This window comes from Ptychodera flava, chromosome 1, assembly GCF_041260155.1.
Source record: "Ptychodera flava strain L36383 chromosome 1, AS_Pfla_20210202, whole genome shotgun sequence".
NCBI lineage: Eukaryota > Metazoa > Hemichordata > Enteropneusta > Ptychoderidae > Ptychodera > Ptychodera flava.
In genome coordinates, this window is record NC_091928.1 from 50,002,293 (window position 1) to 50,021,711 (window position 19,419).

The 19,419-nt window shown below is 37.6% G+C and overlaps 1 protein-coding gene across 1 annotated transcript; it reads left to right on the forward strand.

Moving 5' to 3' along the window:
* The first annotated feature begins 5,886 nt into the window (after nt 1-5,886).
* Nucleotides 5,887-19,188, forward strand: LOC139140384 (uncharacterized). Its single transcript, XM_070709603.1, has 6 exons — nt 5,887-5,995; nt 10,162-10,286; nt 13,807-13,921; nt 15,845-15,978; nt 17,357-17,433; nt 17,961-19,188. Exons 1-6 carry the CDS (start codon nt 5,927-5,929, stop codon nt 18,062-18,064), a joined length of 624 nt encoding a protein of 207 aa, XP_070565704.1. The 5' UTR covers nt 5,887-5,926; the 3' UTR covers nt 18,065-19,188.
* Nucleotides 19,189-19,419: the final 231 nt, after the last annotated feature.

Genomic DNA, 19,419 nt, shown 5'->3' on the forward strand with positions numbered 1-19,419 from the left:
CAGTCTGGTGACCACAAAAATTATCCACGGCGTCCCCGGGCTGAAGAAACTGAGAAGTCCCTCAACTCATCCTTTCGTCGATTCATGTGCACAACGATACTGCATCGATTGTTTATGAGCTGAAAGAAGAAGAATTTACATGTAACATGTTGCTTTCTCCACGGTACGATACGATACGAGAGAGAGAGAGAGAGAGAGAGAGAGAGAGAGAGAGAGAGAGAGAGAGGGCTTTGAGACTGTATACGTGTAGGCTATGCACGACATGTAGATCTCACGATACTGTTGAGGTTAACGGCTTTTCAAATTCAAGCAACGTCATACCACGCGAGAGATTTTTGATGACGTACGTTAGCGTCTTGCGGCGAGACAGTATCAGAATCAACAGCTTTAAGATGTGTCGTTTGGACTGAAACCCGATAAAAACATTCCCTTTGTACTTATAAACCCTGTCATCACAATCATACACTGTCACGACACGTCAGCGCTCCACTTGTTATGGTCGTACGGAAATGACACGTACGCAGTGCGTCGATGTCGTCATCCGAGAGTGGAAAACAATAGCGTCTGTTTAAGTTGACGGCCGCTGTCATCACTTTGTCAAAAATGTAGATTGAATCTTCGCATTGCGTGACTTTTTGGCAACAGGATTCAATTCTTACTCTTTTTAAAGGTTGATTTTCGGTACACCAAAGGAAAACTGGACCACATTCTCCTATACGGTAGAAATCAGCGCTGAGCCATAATGAAAACGTGTGTCTTTCCATAGGGGAAAGAAATCAGTCCCCTGGGGTGGGGAGGGAGGTTTTTTTTGTGCAACGGTTTACCTTATTTGATTTTATTAATCTTGACTGTGATATTTCAAATAAAGAGTTCAACTCCACACCGTCTGACTGTTTTCTTTATTGCTACAAGTAGCCTAATTTTATTAATTTTGACTGTGATATTTCAAATAAAGATTTCAACTCCACACCGTCTGACAGCTTTATATATTACCGACAAGTCCTTATCTCCTCTCCAACTTGTGTATACACCACTGCAATTGCTCCGAAAACATTGCCAACTTGCTAATCCGCTGTCCGTATCAGCGGATTAAGTGATTGAGTCAACACCACAGCCGTCCCACACGCATTAAAATAACTACGTGTGTGACGGCTGTGGTGTTGACTCAATCACTTAATCCGCTGATACGGACAGCGGATTAGCAAGTTGGCAATGTTTTCGGAGCAATTACAGTGGTGTATACACAAGTTGGAGAGGAGATAAGGACTTGTCGGTAATATATAAAGCAGTCAGACGGTGTGGAGTTGAACTCTTTATTTGAAATATCACAGTCAAAATTAATAAAATCAAATAAGGTAAACCGTTGCACACAAAAAACCCTCCTCCCCACCCCAGGGTCCTTTCATCTGTTCCCTGTGGTGTTTCCGGTAATATACCACCTAAAATCACAGGGAACAGATGAAAGGACCCTGGGGTGGGGAGGAGGGTTTTTTGTGTGCAACGGTTTACCTTATTTGATTTTATTAATTTTGACTGTGATATTTCAAATAAAGAGTTCAACTCCACACCGTCTGACTGCTTATATATTACCGAACAAGTCCTTATCTCCTCTCCAACTTGTGTATACACCACTGTAATTGCTCCGAAAACATTGCCAACTTGATAATCCGCTGTCCGTATCAGCGGATTAAGTGATTGAGTCAACACCACAGCCGTCACACACGTAGTAATAATGCGCTAGTTGCATTCATGTCAGTACCGTTCACAGTAAGCCCTTTTGGTTGGGACATTTCTCAGGTAAATATTTTGTTATTAAAGTTTTCTTGTAACAAATTTTGTACGGTGACCCCTGGTATTTATTCTTGATTTCGTAACGAGGAAAGTCTGAGCAAAACTTTTTGAAGTCTTTCACTTGCAAGACGCTTACTGCCATAGTTTCCGTAAGATATCTACTCAAATGACGGACTTGTACATCGTCAGCTACGCTTCAAATATTCGGCCATTGTTTCTCAAACGAATCATTCAAAAATATCCCCTTGGCACACTGCTGCCTCATCCAAACGATGTTGACTGTTTGAAAAATGCAAACATTTACGTCACGAAAGCCATGACGTAACATGTTCTTTTCCCGAAATAGTGTTTCATTCAGCTTAACCATGCCACGTCATTCACGCCATTTTGCTTTCCCAAATGAAAATCGCCATATACATTTCGCCCTTACGCTTCTGATTGGCGGACGAATTAAATATGTAAATTGAGAGAACAAACACCAGTACATCAGTCAATATCAAACAGAGAGCTGAATTGTAAGATTACACATTTATTTAAGTATTTACTCTTTTAATAAGCGACCGAGTTACTCATTGTAAAATTATGTTGTTCACAAGGGAAAATGCAGTTGATGATACTTAAACACAATTTTTATCAAGTATATGATATATCAATATTTCGTAAGTATTGATTCACATTCAAGTTTAGGACATTTATTTGAAGACGCCGTATGCAAAGAACGCTACAGGCCTAAATATAAATCAAAGTGAAAAATGACACAAGTATTTAAATGAAGTGGTTTTGATACGTGTGTGATGTAATATTTGGCAAACAACGGTCCCTCCACAATAGGAGGGGCCGTTAGCAGACGTGCCTCGTAAGTGAAGGACTTAAAATTTTGCTCAAACTTTCCTCAAGGAATATTTCAACCGTTCTCTTTCAAAACGAAGAATAAAAATCGGGGGTCACGGTGCAAATTTTGGTACAAGAGAAACAGATTACCCAAGATTTACCGACATTTGAAATTCAAAATGGCCGCCATCCTCATGTTAACTTTATGGAGAAAAATACAATTTTCGAATGTTGAAAAACTAAGCCGATGAAAAGGTTTCTTACACCAAGAGCTTTAAAATGAACCTCCACATTCAAGTTGTATATCATAAAAAAATAGTAAAAGTTTGAGAGTCCAAATATCTTTCCCCCAGGCGTGTTTTACCTTAATGAAACTCATGTGTCAATTTGAGGCCGACTTCAAATCACGGATTGACTCTTCAACAGTAACAATACTGCATTTAAATGTCCACTTTTATTCGGTGTTATAACATAACACACGAACAAAATAAATGGATGGATCAAGGAAAGCTGTTCTTGGATCGAACTCATCATTTGTCAGGAGAGCGGGTGCCTTCGATGAAGTTGAGAGATTTTATCGTATCGTGGATTGACAAACTGTCTGGGGTGAACTGTAGGCTCATAATTTGTTATTGACGGTCGGAGAAAAACCATTGCAATGGAAATGACGCTGTGTCGAACCAGTATATTTTATTAACTCAACCTTACATGCAGAACACCATAGAAAGATTTCTTCAGCAATTACATCGGGTAGAGGTCCGATTGTGCCCACGACACTCTGGCAAACAACCACAATGAACCAATTTGTCGTACATCCTGCACGTGACTAGGCAAACAGATTATTCCTAAAATTGCATAAACGACCTTGACCTGCTAGGTATGCTACACAAAACTTAGATTTGTTTATTGTTGCAGTTAGTTAAAAATATTTACCTGGCGAGGTTATCCTAAACAAATATCAAGGGCAGTTTCCGCCAAAACGGGACATAGAACAAAAGGTGGCTGGGTTGGCTGAAGTCTCGAGCGCCTCCCGGCGAGAAAAAGTGTCACCACAAATACACTTCAACCCCACAAGACATTTCATGGACAACCATATCTAGCTAATAGGCCTGCAATCGCTGCAGAATCGACACAAGTATCGTAAACGTTTACGCCAGGCTAGCGTAATAGCTAGATATTACAATATGATAATATATTTTGTAATTTAAATAATAATATCAATAATAGCAGTTACTTAGGATGGGTATATGGTGCTCATTGTGTTTTATTTTTCTGGGATCACAATGGAGGACGGAGGCGTTGGAAGCCTTGATCAAATTGCTACAGTCCTCGGTATTGTGTGATATTATTGCCATGGTGACAAGATGACGTGGGAACTCCGCGCCATTTCTTTTGTATCTGACAAAAATAACGAAACAAAACAACACGAGCAGCTGCAGTACCACCACCAACGGCAACAACAAATTATGTTTCATAACTCACCTACTATTTTTCCAGGAACGCAAATGTATTTTCTGATGAACGCAGGGCTGAAACCGCACCGTCAAAAAACATCTGCTTTTAGTCTTCTTGTTATTAGCAATGGCCAGAAATAGAAAACGAACCGTCAAAACGTATTTCCTCTCGGAGAATATAAGACATTGTCTATCGGGAAATAATTTCCAGCATGTATATGCAACTAGCATAGAACTCGCCAAGGCTGATACCTCGGCCTATAGGAAACACTGAGTGTGCTTACATGTAAACTTACGTGTATTCGCAAAAGTCTTGCTAAAGAAACCTGTAACTATATGCTTCTAGATGATATCGATGCCTGTTACCATCTTGAATGTCAAGTATCAGTAAATATCAGGTAATTTGCTTCTCCAATGCTGAATTTATACTTTGACCCCTGATTTTTGCCGTTGATTTGTTAAGAAGATGGTTCGTTAGGAAAGTTTGAGCAAAAGTTTGAGTCTTTCAATATGTAGTCGCGTACTACCTTACTAACTGAATTGCAGTCCGAGCTAGAATTTCCGTGCAGACGACAACATTGCATGTTGTACACCACGCGCTGTTAGACAAAACTAATACCTTGTCTTTCAACATTCTTAACTGAGAAGAAGAAAATGTAAAGGTTTGTTCTCTCAGACCAAAATAATGGCAATAAACTTATTATCAATAATTACGATATTATCTCATTAAGTTTATCCTGTGAGTTGAATGTCAAAGCGGCAAGTGTGGGGAAAAACTGTGATGGAATCACTTCAGATCTGGGGCACGCTTGTTGCTAACGATTTTTGCGGGTGTTTAATATGTTCACCATTAAAACCCGATCACACATTAAGGTTCGATGACGTTAATGTCATTACCGATCGAAGGCAATCACTAGATTTTGCTATGGTTATTTGTAAGATAGCGTCGGCTTTTAATAATCCCCAGCGTGTCATGAAAACTTCACTCGTAGTCGTGATTGATTGTCTAATTACTGCATTGACGTCATACCAGGGATTGATCAATCTGCATAAGTTATTCTCCAAGGCATGTTGCATATTGACTAAAATTCGGTAACGAGGATATGATACACAAAAATCGACAATATTTTTGCAGCGCTAACCCTATTATGGAATTTCACCTTGGGCGCCGTTTTCATAACTTATTTCAGTTTATTTTGATATAGGGTATATTTGTGTATCCCCTTATGGAACAAAGATATCAACAAGTTCAATCTTTCCCTTATTCCAAGTAAAATATCATATCGGTGAAAAGCTTGCAGTTCGAAACTGTTGTACTCATATTTTGTCACATTTTGATATTTCATCCTTTTTTGCGACTTTTGTATAAATATAAGCTTAATCTATCCGGTTATTGCGCTTTAGGCTAGGTCGAGAACTTCACCATTTCCTGGCAAAATGGCGGCGATCGCAAATACTGCTGATCGAGCTGAAGAGGTTTTGGCCGATGAAGCTCTCGAGGAAGAGGTATTGTGAATTTACGTAAACTTAGGGAAGTGCTTGCACTAGTAATTTTCGGTTACCACCATATCTTGATAGGGCTATTAGAAAAGTATTTTAATGTGGTGAGATCCCATGAAGCTTGTATTTGGTTGAATGTGATAGTTTTGTAAGATACAGATGTTATGAAATCATAAATTACGCTGATAAAATATGTGTTATCCTCATGGGCATATATGACTACATGTACAATTCTAAGGTTATTTCACAGCAGTCCAATTTAATGAGAGTGAGCGAGTCATAACATGCAATTAACAGAAAAAGGAATTTGGATGGGTCGACGTTGAGGGCGACCATTGACCCAAGGCAAAATGGCGGCGATCGCAAATACTGTTGATCGAGCTGAAGAGGTTTTGGCCGATGAAGCTCTCGAGGAAGAGGTATTGTTAATTTGACGGAAATTTAGAGATGTGATTGCATTGCTGATATGATATACCACCATATCGTAACTTGATTCTGTGTGTTGAGTCCCTATACCAGCATAGCAACAACAGTACATCAACAATGCCCAAATCAACCCGAGTCAACGTTTAAAAACTGTCATGCACTCATTGTAGTCATTGTGACTCACGGCTCGATCATGAGCAGACAGCTGTCTGAGCGTTAAATCTGACGCCTGTCTGTTTTCAGGCGTTAAATATCGCGATTAACAGACTGATTTGAATTTAGCGATGGGGAGATACCGTCGCTACATATGTCAGATTTTAAATTATAGTATAAATTCTTATCCAAAACCAAATGGAACATGTGGAAGGTCCGACCCTGCGGTGCATGTTCTTGTAAGAGTGTGTCATTTACGAATATTTAGATAAAAGCCTATGGGATCGTAGTCCAATCTACAAATTCAGTTGCCTGAAGGGCGTCGTTTATATCAGTGCAAAATGAGTTTGTTGGAAACTTCAAACGGCAATTTGTAACGAATTCAGCAATATAGATAGGCTTTCGGCCGTAACCAAGGTAAAGAGTGCTTACATGTAGCTTCGGATCAGTTAGTCCTATTTAAAGGATATTGGTAACACCATCATTGACCATGGAGGTATATTACCTCCATGGTAACTCTGAGCTCTTGCCATCAAAATCGGGTCCTGCTAATTACTGCCCATGGCTGCCCGAGGAAAATACAGACCAAATTTCGCCCATTTTAACACTAACCCAATGGGTTCAATTTAGGGACCGTTCAGTTTTACGGCCGGGGGGGGGCGGCAAAATCCAGGGGGGGGGGGGTCATCATAATTTTGGAATCCGCAAAGGGGGGTCATCACTTTTTCACTGGTAGGAAAGGGGGGTCACCACATTTTCAAAAGCATAATACCTACAATAAAGTTCACTTTTATGCCATGGCCATGATCGACCCTCTTACCGGCGGGCTGCCTTCGGCGGCCCACTACAATAAATATACTTTATGTATTACCCATGACCCTCTTAACGGGCAGACGCCTTTGGCGGCCCACTCCAATTAGGTTTACTTCATGCAATGGCCATGATCGACCCTCTTTACTGGCGGGCCGCCTGCGGCGGCCCACTACAATAAATTGACTTTATTGTAATATCCCATGACCATCTTAACGGCCGGACGCCTTCAGCGGCCCTGTTCAGTAAAGTTTACTTCGTGCAATGGCCATGATCGACCCTCTTTTTACCAGCAGGCCACCTTTGGTTGCCCACTAGAATAAAGTTGACTTTACGTAATGGCCCATGACCCTCTTAACCGGAGGGCTGCCTTTGGCGAACCACTCCAATAAAGTTTACTTTATACAATGTCCATGGACATAAGTTGTCTATGGAAATGAAGTTCAAAATTGCCTTACAGTCGTCCTAATTAACAGACGTTTGCATGGATGTGGCTGAGAAGTTTGTGCACTGGCATCTCTGCTACACGAATAAAGTGCGCCGCGTACCGGAGTTCAAATCCAAACCGTGAGGGTAAATTTGACATATGGGTTTTTATTTTATTTTTTAGTGGGGGGGGGGGGGGTGTTCATCAAAATTTTTCGTCTGACTAAGGGGGGGGGGGGGTCATCATTTCTTCGCGAAAAATGCAGGGGGGGGTCTATATTTTTTTTGAACACCGGCGACAAGATTTTGCCGGCCCCCCAGGCCGTAAAAACTGAACGGTCCCTTATATCATGCCGGGCTAACCAAAAATAACATTGATTTAGCGTTCACCTATGATGTTTTCAGATTCGTTTGGAACCCGGAAAACTGGACTGTAAGGATGTCCAATCTTGATGATGAGATCTTGCGATTCAATGCAAGGGGTACCACAGCATTGCCTCACCACGCGTGGGCAGCTGGACAGCTGACCACCCCTTGCACTGAATGGTATGATCTCAAAATCAAGATAAGGGGATGTGAAGTCCCGCGCCTTCAAGGTTCTAAAAACTACTGGAGAAAAATTTCGTGAATGGAAAATTAATGTTCTTTTTGGTTGACCAGGCTTAATCTAAGTTGGATATATTGGGTTGGTGTTCAAATTGGCGAAATTTGCCACTTTTTCCTCTGAGTACTACCCTCAGGCACTTCTCGGGCATCCACGGCCAGTAACAAGTACATTGTAGGACTGTCACAAATTGGTGGTTTAAACTATCTCCTGACATGCACATTGCAGTGAGCAACTACTGATAGTTGTATGTTATCGCCCTCTGAATTGATCACTGCTTGTTGGCAAGCTATTCAGAAAACATACTCTCGAAGAAAGTACATCTCAGCCTTGATTCGTATACCCAAGTCCAATCCCCAAAATACAGTCATGTCTTGCACATGCTGCAATGACAACCTGTACCTGTATTATTTGTTCACATCTAACTCAGTATCTTCTTATAACTGCATGTTTTGCTAAGGTTGGGGAAGATTGGTAACTGATTTTGGAACCCTGGTACCATTTCTGTTGTCCCCTAATCTGATTACATTGACATACCACAGAGGGATCCCAGTAAACTGATTTTGGAACCCTGGTAACATTTTTGCTGTCCCTTAATCTGACTGCAATGATATACCAGGGGGAATCCCAGTAAAATAACTGGGGAACCCTGGTAACGTTTACCTGCTTACCACCCTTAACAAAAACACTGTGAAAGAGTTTGCACTGCTTTTTCTGCCTCTCTGAATATTATTCATAGAATGGTTTTGACTTTATTGACCCCTTTCACCACCATGGTTTGGCCCAAACCCATTGTTATCAATGATGATTGTGGACCTGTTTACAGGCAATTGGGATGGACAGGTTAAAGGTACAAATGGCCGTGTTGTTGCCTGACTGCATCACTCAAAATGCATGTACTTACTTTCTAACAAATCTCTGAAAATTGTTGGGATTATTTCATCCTTTCTTCCCAATTTTCTATCATTGAGGTCATCTTGGTCCTTGAAGGCAAAGAATCATTCCAAACTCAGCACCAAGGTGAGATGAGGTCAATCCTTTCACCGCCATGGTTTGGGCCAATTCCTCTGTTGTCTCCAGCAAAGTTGGACTTCTACATTGGAAAGTGGGGGTGAACAGGTCAAAGTACCTGTGACTTTCCACAATTTTTGTATGATTTTATTTTGAAACTAGTGTTACATCGATTAAAATTGTTGTTGCTTCATTAATTAAGTATGTGTGCCTGCTTGTATAGATTACATTTTTCAAAGTAATCTTTGTTTAAAATTGAAGATGCAGACAAATATCTCGGGATGTATCCGAGAATACGATTGCCAATATGGTGTATAAAATCTGGACATTGCATGTCCACATGGCAAACTCATCGTCACATACAGTATACCGTACTATAGCCATTAACCCTACACTGCATTAAGTAGGCAACTATTGTTACCTGTATGTGATAAAAGCACAGTACATCTGAAAGGTCCACTGTTCAAATGGCAGATTGAATAAGAATATGGCCAATGTTTTCATGTGACTTCTAGGTCAGCTTTGGGCAGACATACCAACACTGACATCACTTACAGTATCAAACCTTGTGGTCACACCACTGACCAAGAAAAACTGACACCTATACAGAGATGTTCTGTCTACACAGGGTGGATGTGGTGTTACTTTCAGTGTAGATGGTGTGCTGAGTGGTGAATTTTCAAAAAGATAGCAGTAATAATAAAATTCAATATCGTAACTCTCTAAAAATCATGATACATGAACATAATTTCTTTCTTCTAGTCTTATAAGTTTCGACAGAGGTCATTCAAAGTCAGATATGCTGACCATCACACACAGATTTTATACCAAATTGGAGCTATTCATTGTGGTCACTGACCACATAAGAGAGATGGTTGTTCTGTAGACGGCCTTAAACATACTGGTACATAGGGTCATTGGAACTTCCATAAGGTTACCACTCTAAAGAGGTGACTGGCCTGTAGGGTGACCACTAAGATTATATTTGACTTTGCAGTGTTAAATACTGGTAGATGTATTTTAGAGCCATTGATGATATTTTTGGAAAGAAAAGATGCATGAAGATACCGATACTTTGGTTTTAACAATATGAAAATGAAGATACACCACTTTACTACAGTGTATTGACTCTGTAATTTGCTTGTCTTCTCTCAGAGACTTCTGGAAGAGCTGGAAAATGAAGAGTTGCCAGGATACATCCGTGAGAAGAGAATGGCAGAGTTGAAACAGCAAGTAGAAGAACTACACCTACAGAAAGAAAAAGACTATGGTCTCTACACGTAGGTTGCTCAGCATATTTTGTCAGTTTTTGAACAATGTGGTTAAAAGCCCCAGTAGCTGTATCTTTTTGCATTTCTTTTTATAAGATGGGTTTGAAATCAAATTCAATGTATGTACAAATGCTTATATGTGTGACTACAGAATATGTTTTCAAACATTGGCAAAGAACGCATTGCATAGATTTTAATAGATTGTTGCAATGCAAATATGGTGGCTGCAAAGATACATGTAAGCACCTGAAAAATGTCTTAAAAGTGAAAGTCTGACGCACAATTTTGGTTATATGTTTTCCTCATCACTGCTGTAGTGACTACGTAAAACTCAAAGATGGCAAAGGAAACGTTGAGGACTTGTATTTGTGAAGTCGTATTTGAGAGGCTTATTATGTTTATACAAGAAGTAGGCTTTTGAGAGAGATTTTGTTGAGTGGAGCAATTAAAGTGAAATTATCAGCCTGTATTTGTAGTCAAGGTCAAAGTCAAAGTTGGTGTAAGAAAATTTTGTGTTTGTTATTACTGGCATGCTAGACATGCTGGCATGTTAGACATACTCTAGATTGTATTATGGAGTTGTTTTAGAAGGAACATAGTCATTCCGTATTGCCTACACAAACTGTACTTCAGCACTGCTTTGGTTGGCTCCATCTTCTCTGTCAAGTACATTTTGGGGCAGTTAGAATCTGTAAGAGAGCTACAGTCATCAGATAGTACAGGAATGTGAATTGCTTTGAGGAACCACTCATGTAGTGTGGTGAGGACCACTCACGTAGTGAGGTATAGAGTTGATATGTTTGAAGTGTATCAATAAGGAGCCTGGCAAACATTCTGTAGAAGATTTGATGCAGAGAATCTAGGGCAAGTGTGACAGAGAGGTTTGTCAAGGTCGAATAAATAGCAGTGTGTGCAAGTTCCAAAATTCATGGCATTTGGCACAGGGATGTAGGGATGTTTTAAGATGGTAATCTTCTCACATATTGTGATTTTGATTATGTTATCCTTGTGTCAAGATTTGTAATTCAATAATTTAAATTGAATATCTGCTAAAGCTGTATAAAGCTGGCCCGAATTTGTACTTCAAATTGAAAAATCAGTTGTGCTTACCTCAGTGTAGACTGAACATATCAAGGTAGATTTTCTCATCTGCGAGGCCACAACTTTGGAATTCCATTCCATGTGACATTCAACAAGCGTCCACTGTGAACAGCTTCAAGTATTTGTTTTTTGCATATAATATATGCTGACCTTTCAACACCTCTGAGAATAACATTCCTTATTGATTTTGTCTCATTGTGAATATTTTTTATCGACCAATTGATTGATTCTGCATCACAGTCTGTATGTTCACATGGTGTTGATTCTTTTGTTAATAAGGTTGTGATTTACTAAAACTAGACAATTTACCGCTGTAAAAAGATTTCGTTAATTCATGTAATTATTTTATTTTTACCTTCTCGTGTCTATTTATAGACAGAGAAGGTATTAGAGTTGAAAACCAGTATGCTGGTGTCAACTACTTCCGTCTGTCAATACTTCCGTCTGTCAAGATCCGTTGACGTCATGCCATTGTGATGGGTCATATCATAAACTGGTGGGGGTGTTCATGGTTCAGGTTGAGGTGTAGGAGACGATTTTGAGCTGTGACAAAAATCAAATGGGACTTAGCGGCATAGCCAGTGTTAAGCCTTCTCCAAGGTTTCTTAGTTGACTACAATCTATTACAGACTACTGAGCTGACGTTAGGGGTACTCACTTTGTGTGCGCTCACTCTGTGTGCGCTAGTGTTTGGTACTGAGTTGCGTGGATATCCCCTCATGGCCTCACGTGATATGGGCCTGTTGCATAATCTGCAGATGTTAGCCAGTCGGCATTTTCCTTGGATTTTTTCTCATTTAATTTTGCAAAATATCGGCGAGTATCTCAATATTTCAAGATAACTCTTTCTTCCCAATCGTTTCCTGGAGTTTCAGAGTCATATGAACGAAAATGAGTGAAAGTTTTAGACAGGAAAATCGGACATCGGCCATGTTCAATGTTTACAGTACAATCAGAAATTTATGTGGAGGAAATATAGTAACTAACAAACACTGTTCATGATGCCCGCCCTCTAGAGGCAGACCTTCCTATATGAAGTACCACATTTGATGCTTGTGGAAAGCTTGACCACACAAAGGAGCATTTTAACTTTTAGAAAATGACAAATTGAATAAGAAGGTATTCTGAAAATGTCAAAAACGGAGGAAAAATGCGCAAATATTCAAAATAAACAGGTTAACTGACTGGTCAGCTATAAAAAATGAAAATGTTTATGATCAAAGTTTTTGAGATGCCCACATTTTAACAAATACAGAAATTATTAACATTATAAATATAAGACCAAACTATTGTTCAGGGATGGGAGAGGTTGGAAATGGGGGTGTGAGACAAAGACACTCCTATTGCTGCATGTGGATGCAGCCACACCATTTCATTTACAGCATACTTATTCACTGTGTTGTGTTCAAGTTCCGTATTGTACTGACTGTCATACAAGGATAACATAAGCAAATCAAATCAAATTAGAAAAGGATCAATGCTGTTGTGTGGATTTTGCTGAACATGGCTGATTTTAATATTTCGCCCTATATATTTGGTATCCAGCAAAGGCATATTTTGATGTAAAGTCAAAATTAACACTACATTGCTGACAATATATGTTACCGTTTCTGCATGAACTTTTCTTTTTTAATAGTATAGTAGTACTTCGAACAGATTAACAATTATCGTGATGTCAACCCATAATTTTACATCATAAAGACTAATTCTGCCAATTTTTTTATTTTCAGTTTTTTATTTTTCAGTCATTTTATAAATTTTGCACTGCACAAGATGATTGAACAAATTGCAATGTTTGAATTTGTGAACTCAAAGAATAAAATCCTTTGGCCACAGATTAAATTATTTTTTGAAAAGAAATTTACTCTTAAACACTTCTAGCATATATTCTTTACACGGTCATGTATTTCAAGGTAAATATGCCTATCATAAACAGTAATTTCTTCACTTTCAATTTTTTTTCAATACTATGACAATTATCAGCCATGAGGTTTCATACCAGATAAGCGTTTTTCATCATTTCCACAGGACTCTTTGGAAAATCCATTTAAAACAGTTAAAAGTGACTTAAAATGATCACTTGGTATACCGGTACATTTAATTTATAGATGCCAGGTTGTGTATTTCACATGCACTCAGGTCAGTAGGGAAGTGCGTCATTACTATTTTGGACTGTTAATTCTTATTTCTGAATTATTTAACTTTTTTCCACATTGAACTATCTTTAGGCAGTTTATACTGTAGCTTAGAATTTTTTTGATTGATATATTTAATCATCTTTTGGGTGATTTTGGTCCATATCCCACCTCATGCCCCTACATCATCAACTATTTACCAACAACTCCATGCCAACAACCAATTACCTGACCTGGCCACACATTAGAGAAGGTACAGCGTCATTGATGGTATTTTATTTTTATCTTGACAGAGATATCAAAAAGGAGAAGGAGTTTTTTGACATGACTTTGCAAGAGAAAAAAGTACTAGTTCATTTTTATCACCAAGATTTCAGGAGATGCAGTATTATAGATGAACATTTAGAGGTATGTTATTAGTTTCATGGGTTGTCGCATATTTTCTTTGATAACAGAATTTAAAGTGGCATTGTCCCTTTGCATCATGTTGTGAACATGTTAAGTTTGATACCAATAACCAATATTTGTACCCTGCAATTATATATTGACCTCACAAAATAAAAAGAAAATGTCGTTTTTGGAGATTCGAATTTTGAAGGCTCTCTGAATTTTACATTCCAAAAGATTAAGGTGGTTGGAAAGGCTAGAGCGTCAGTTATAAATTTCAACTAAACTATTAAAATATAAAAGTAGTCAACATTCTCTGTGGAATAAAAAAACTAGACATTTGGGCACAAAGGCATTGCAGAGTTATAGCCTGTTAAAACTTCTGAAAAACTGACCAAATAAGAAGAAGTTGGGGAGTCCTTAGTGTATTAACTATGGTAGAGGTCCCCTAGCTTTTAATAAAATGTTTGAAAAGAGAAAGTCATTATTTGCTGTTTTTCAGGAAGTTTGACAAGGTGGTGCTGGCATTCAGAGTGAGTGACTGCTATTGTAAATGCATTTTTAGATTCTTTGAGTGTCAAAGAGGTGTCAAAAGTGAGATTAACCAAAAAAAACTGCTCTATGACTTCAAAAGAGGGGCGCAAATATGGCTTGTTTTCAACATTTTTGACAGAATAACAGTTTTCCTACATAATTGTATATCAATTTAATCCAACTTTGAAATGAGATATGGACATGGAATTTTTACAGCCTATTAACAAGGTTACAGATAAGATTTGTACGGCACAATTTTCCTGTATTTGAAGTACTTTTTGAAAAATAAAGTTTGAAATTTGAAAGAATTTTTAATAATTTTTTGATATAAAAACCCATGTAAAATCATAAAAAACAAATTTTATTTACAAATCCTGCCGTACAAATCTTACAATAAATAGTGTCAACATATTTATAACTAATTTGGTAATATTAATACTATCCAATTATTATGAAATTCAAATATGTAAAAAAAATATGAAAGATTAAATTTAATATTTGCTGGTGTCATATTTCAAAATCATGGCTGCAAATATACAATTTTCATATTCTTTGGAGAAAATATTAACTAAGGGAGTAATCCTGAAAATTTGATCTAAATGTCTTGATTCTAACACTTGAAACTTGACATTAACTCTGAGAAAAGAATTGGTGCAAAAATAGTCTTTCCAACCACCTTAAATGTTTGTTACTTACGGTAGTAAAAATGGTAAGCTTATGGCATGGCACAGGTGCTTCCCTGAGGCTCCATGGAAAAATGTAAATCAGAAAATAAAATACTTTCAGAGTGACGTGTGCTCCAAATTGGATTGGATTCTCATTGTTTTGACCTGAAAATACCCTTCTCCCTCAATTTGTGCAGTCCATCAATAGTTTCAAATACAATGTATAAAAATGTTACAAAAAGACACCTCTTTATTCAAGGGTCATTTAAATTTCTGAAAAAAATAAAAAAAAATTGATAAAAATAAACATTTCATGGCAAATACACAAGGAAATAAATTACTATATAAAGCAACATCCATTTAAGATTTAGATCCATATTCAGCAAATAATAAGTTATGGGCAAAATGGCCATTGTGATAATTCATGTTTGTCAGTGTTATGCACTGAGAAAATGATCCAAAAATTTGAAGGAATCCTTTTAACACCAGCAGAGTTTATAGTAATGCTGAGACAGCTTTTATTACAAAGAGATGATATTTTAAAATACTGCATTTCAAAGAGCTTTGCTATTAACCTTTTCAATACCATGGTTTGACCCATACTGATTGTTATCTCCAGTGAGTGTGGATCTATTTTCAGGGAATTGTGGGTAAACAAGTTCAGAGTATCAATATTTGGTTTGTAATATGAGCCTTTTTGTTCATACAATGTCTAATGTCATGGAATTCTGATTTTTTCACCCAGAAATTAGCGCCAAAACACTTTTCCACCAAGTTTGCGAAAATTAGTGTAGAAGTTGCAAAATTCTTCGTTGACAAGTTAAAAATCAAGGTTTTACCAGCATTGATATGTTTCAAAGAAGGCAAGATTGTTGACAGGTAAGCTTCTATCCTATTTATTATCTGTAACATTGCCAAAATTTTTCTCACCAGAAGAATTGTGCAATAAATCTTTGAGCAAGCTCCATTTATTGAAACTTTTTGTGAGTTTATGACAGTATGTTGTCCTACTCTGGAAATTATACTGAAATGCCAAGTATTCAACTTGAAAATGTAGCCTGCATGTGTGTTATGTTGAATGTTTCGTTGACAGTAGACATTTAATCAGACTAGATTTGATAATATTGCATATTCTCTCTATAATTCTTTCTATTCAAAGGGCGAACAATGCTAACTTTCAATGAATTTTTCATCATTATTTTGTATGCCATTTGCAAGTTTTCATTCTACTTCATGCAGAATGTTCAAACACCCACTATTTAGCTTGTCCACATAGCAAATATTTGTAAAATGCATTGTTGTTGTTTACATTTGAATTCTAGTCTGGACCAGAATTCACTCATCAACAGTTTACATATATGTAGTATGAGTTGACAAGCTCGACACTGTGTGTATCAAGATGCATTTGTTTAATTAACTTCCTCTTGAACAAAGACGGGAGCCTTCATCCATTAGCTTTAGAAGGAATTTTAAACTTACTTACTTACTTATTTACTGAAGCGTTTGCTTCATGACTGTTCAGCGCCTCTTAACTATAGATACTAGGATACTGGTGCTTTATAAATAATTTGATTGATTGATTGATCAAGTGTTGCTTTGGAGAGAAGAACAGGAAATTGTGTTTGATTTAACCCTTTCACCACCATGGTTTCTCCCAAATCCATTGTTTTCTATGGTAAAGTTGGACCTGTATACAGGGAACTGGGGGGTGAAAGGGTTAAAAAACAAAAATAGTGAAAAAATCAAAAGTTAGCATTACTGGCCCTGTACTCATAATTTGTGGAGAAGAATACAAAAATGTATTTGTTTTAAAGTGATAGAGATGTCAAAGGTCACTAGTATTGTTGGTGTTGTTCAATTATGGTGTATTTATCAACTGCTAATGACAATGAACACTGTAAAATGAGTTGTTTGGAAAGCAAAACCTTATCTCTGTCCATGATAGCAAACAAATGTTTGATGAATTAAAGTTTTTCTCGTGTGAGATAAAATATTTCTTTTCACCCTCTGCTCACCAATGTTTGGTAATGTCCCATTGTTTTGAAATGTATGATTGGTTGACTTGATGTGCCAGGAAAAAGATGTGAATAAGATTGAGTAAACCATGGTTTATACCACCTATGATGTAAGATTATTTGTCTCATAATATACACTCAAAGCAATTCTAATTACTGAAGCACAGAGGATTCAATGACTCTTACAGTTCTGTTCCATAATTCCTGAAAATTTACAATTTTTATGACGGTTATGTTTTCAGAATTGTAGGTTTTGAAGAGCTGGGAAACACGGACAGTTTTACCACAGAGAATCTAGAGAGAAGACTGGCAAAATCAGGTATTTGCATTGCCTCTGTCTGTCTTAAAATGGTGTTCTCTGTAACTACTGAAAGCCTAACCGAATTACGTGGTACATTTTAACTACTGATGTCGCATAAAAAATAAAACATTATCAAGTGTTTGTATGACATTTGTTACATGTCTGCAGAGACAAATTTAAACTGAGAATGTACTGTGGCTGTGAAAGACAGAGAAAACTAGACAGCATGTGATTCTTTCCTCTTTGTCATTATAAAATGTGTTTATTACATGTCAGAGCAAACCCAGTCACAACAAGATCCTTGCTCACTTCAAAACTCCTTGTTTACATGTTGTTTATAAATTACAACAAACAGGAATGTGTAGCGGGCGAGAAAGGTCAGGAGTTTACTCTTTGGAAGAGAAAAATCTAAAACGAAACTAAAACATTTTGATTTTCCAAGTTACCCCTAAAACCTTGCATTTTTCGTGTTTGTAGAACGTTGGGAAGTATGATTGAGTGTATTTAAGATGACTGATATCAACATATAAACCTGTCACTTTCAGGAATAATCACACTTCCAGATGTTCCAGCTGGGGGCAACTCGTTGCTAGGTTACAAGAAGAAAGATGATGATGGCTATGATAGCAGCGATCCTGATGAATACTAGGACCACCATTTCACCACAAGAGGGCGCTAGTCACAGGTTTCCATGAAATGCATTCCAGAACCTCGCAAAGGCTAGACATACTTTCGGTTGTGCGGAAAATTTTATATCAGTTCTACACTGCAGTATTGTTCAGGATCAATTCTGATATTCTAATTTATTGCTCAGTAACATCAACTATTCACAGTTTTTAGGATAATCTTCATAGATCTGCCAACTAGTAGTTTTTTACTCCTTCAATACACATATTTAAGTATTATTCTGATGAACATTTCCAAGCCACTGCTTTTTATCTTTTTCGTAATTTCCTTTCTCAATCTTTTAAGGATTTTAAACAGTTTACCACAGACTGGTGTCAACACTTTGAGAGCAAAGACATGCTTGTACTCACCATTTTTTTAATGAACTCTGTACTACTGATTCTGCATCCACAGAAAATAAACAAACTTTTGTGTTTGCTGTTAACCAGGCAATATTTATCGACACTCTGAATTTCAGTAGTTGTCACTTTTGTAGTTGAATTTCTGTCTCAAACTAGCGACATACTTGAAAGATGCACAATTCCTCACCTTGTGCGAGTCAGAATCTGTTCATCTCATCTGACTTACACCTTCATGATAAAGAAAACATGCATAAGACAATAGCTTTGCAGACATATTTATCTCACTTTGGCCATACCTGTGTACAAGTTGCATATTGATGTTTCACAAATACAACATATAATTTACAATTTCAATGAAATAACAGCACATTGTCTTTATACTACATTCAAATGTTTCCTATGACACAATGTTGGTCACTATTGGTGCTCTAAATGTTGATGGGCTATGTTTGGTCTGCGATCATATTTCCAGCAAATCGCTGTCCTCAGATTTAATCAGTAATATAATTTCCACCATATTGAAGTGAAATACTTCTGGATGCTGGTCAACAAACCACAGAGTGTATCAAATCATACAACGAGTGTACAAACATAAGACAGATAATATTGCTGTGTGGTCCTGTCCCTTTTTGAGTTATTGTTGATACTTAGTTTCAAGCAGCCATTAATTTATTGTGCTTTTGGATAGGTTTTGTTATTTTGTACATTTTTCAGTAAATAAATCACCTGGACGTAAAAAGGAAAATCTGATATGATGACGTGATATCATCTGTGAATGAAGACAAACCAGAGACTTGACATATTGACTGTATCACAACATGCCCAACTTCGCTAGCCAAGGTCTCGTCTGGGCAGATTGATGCTCCCTGAAATCAGACCTTGGCTGAAAGAGTCATTAGGTTGTGTGTTTTAAAGCGCCACCACACGGTTGTATGTGACTTGTGAATAGCCAATTAGTGCCGATGGTGATGTCCAC

Bases quoted from the DNA above. Each gene is read 5' to 3' on its own strand.
- LOC139140384 (XM_070709603.1), top strand. From the start codon at position 5,927: ATGGCGGCGATCGCAAATACTGTTGATCGAGCTGAAGAGGTTTTGGCC. The intron at 5,996-10,161 runs GTATTGTTAATT...GTCTTCTCTCAG, and splicing joins ATGAAGCTCTCGAGGAAGAG to AGACTTCTGGAAGAGCTGGA. The intron at 13,922-15,844 runs GTATGTTATTAG...TTTTTCACCCAG, and splicing joins TTATAGATGAACATTTAGAG to AAATTAGCGCCAAAACACTT.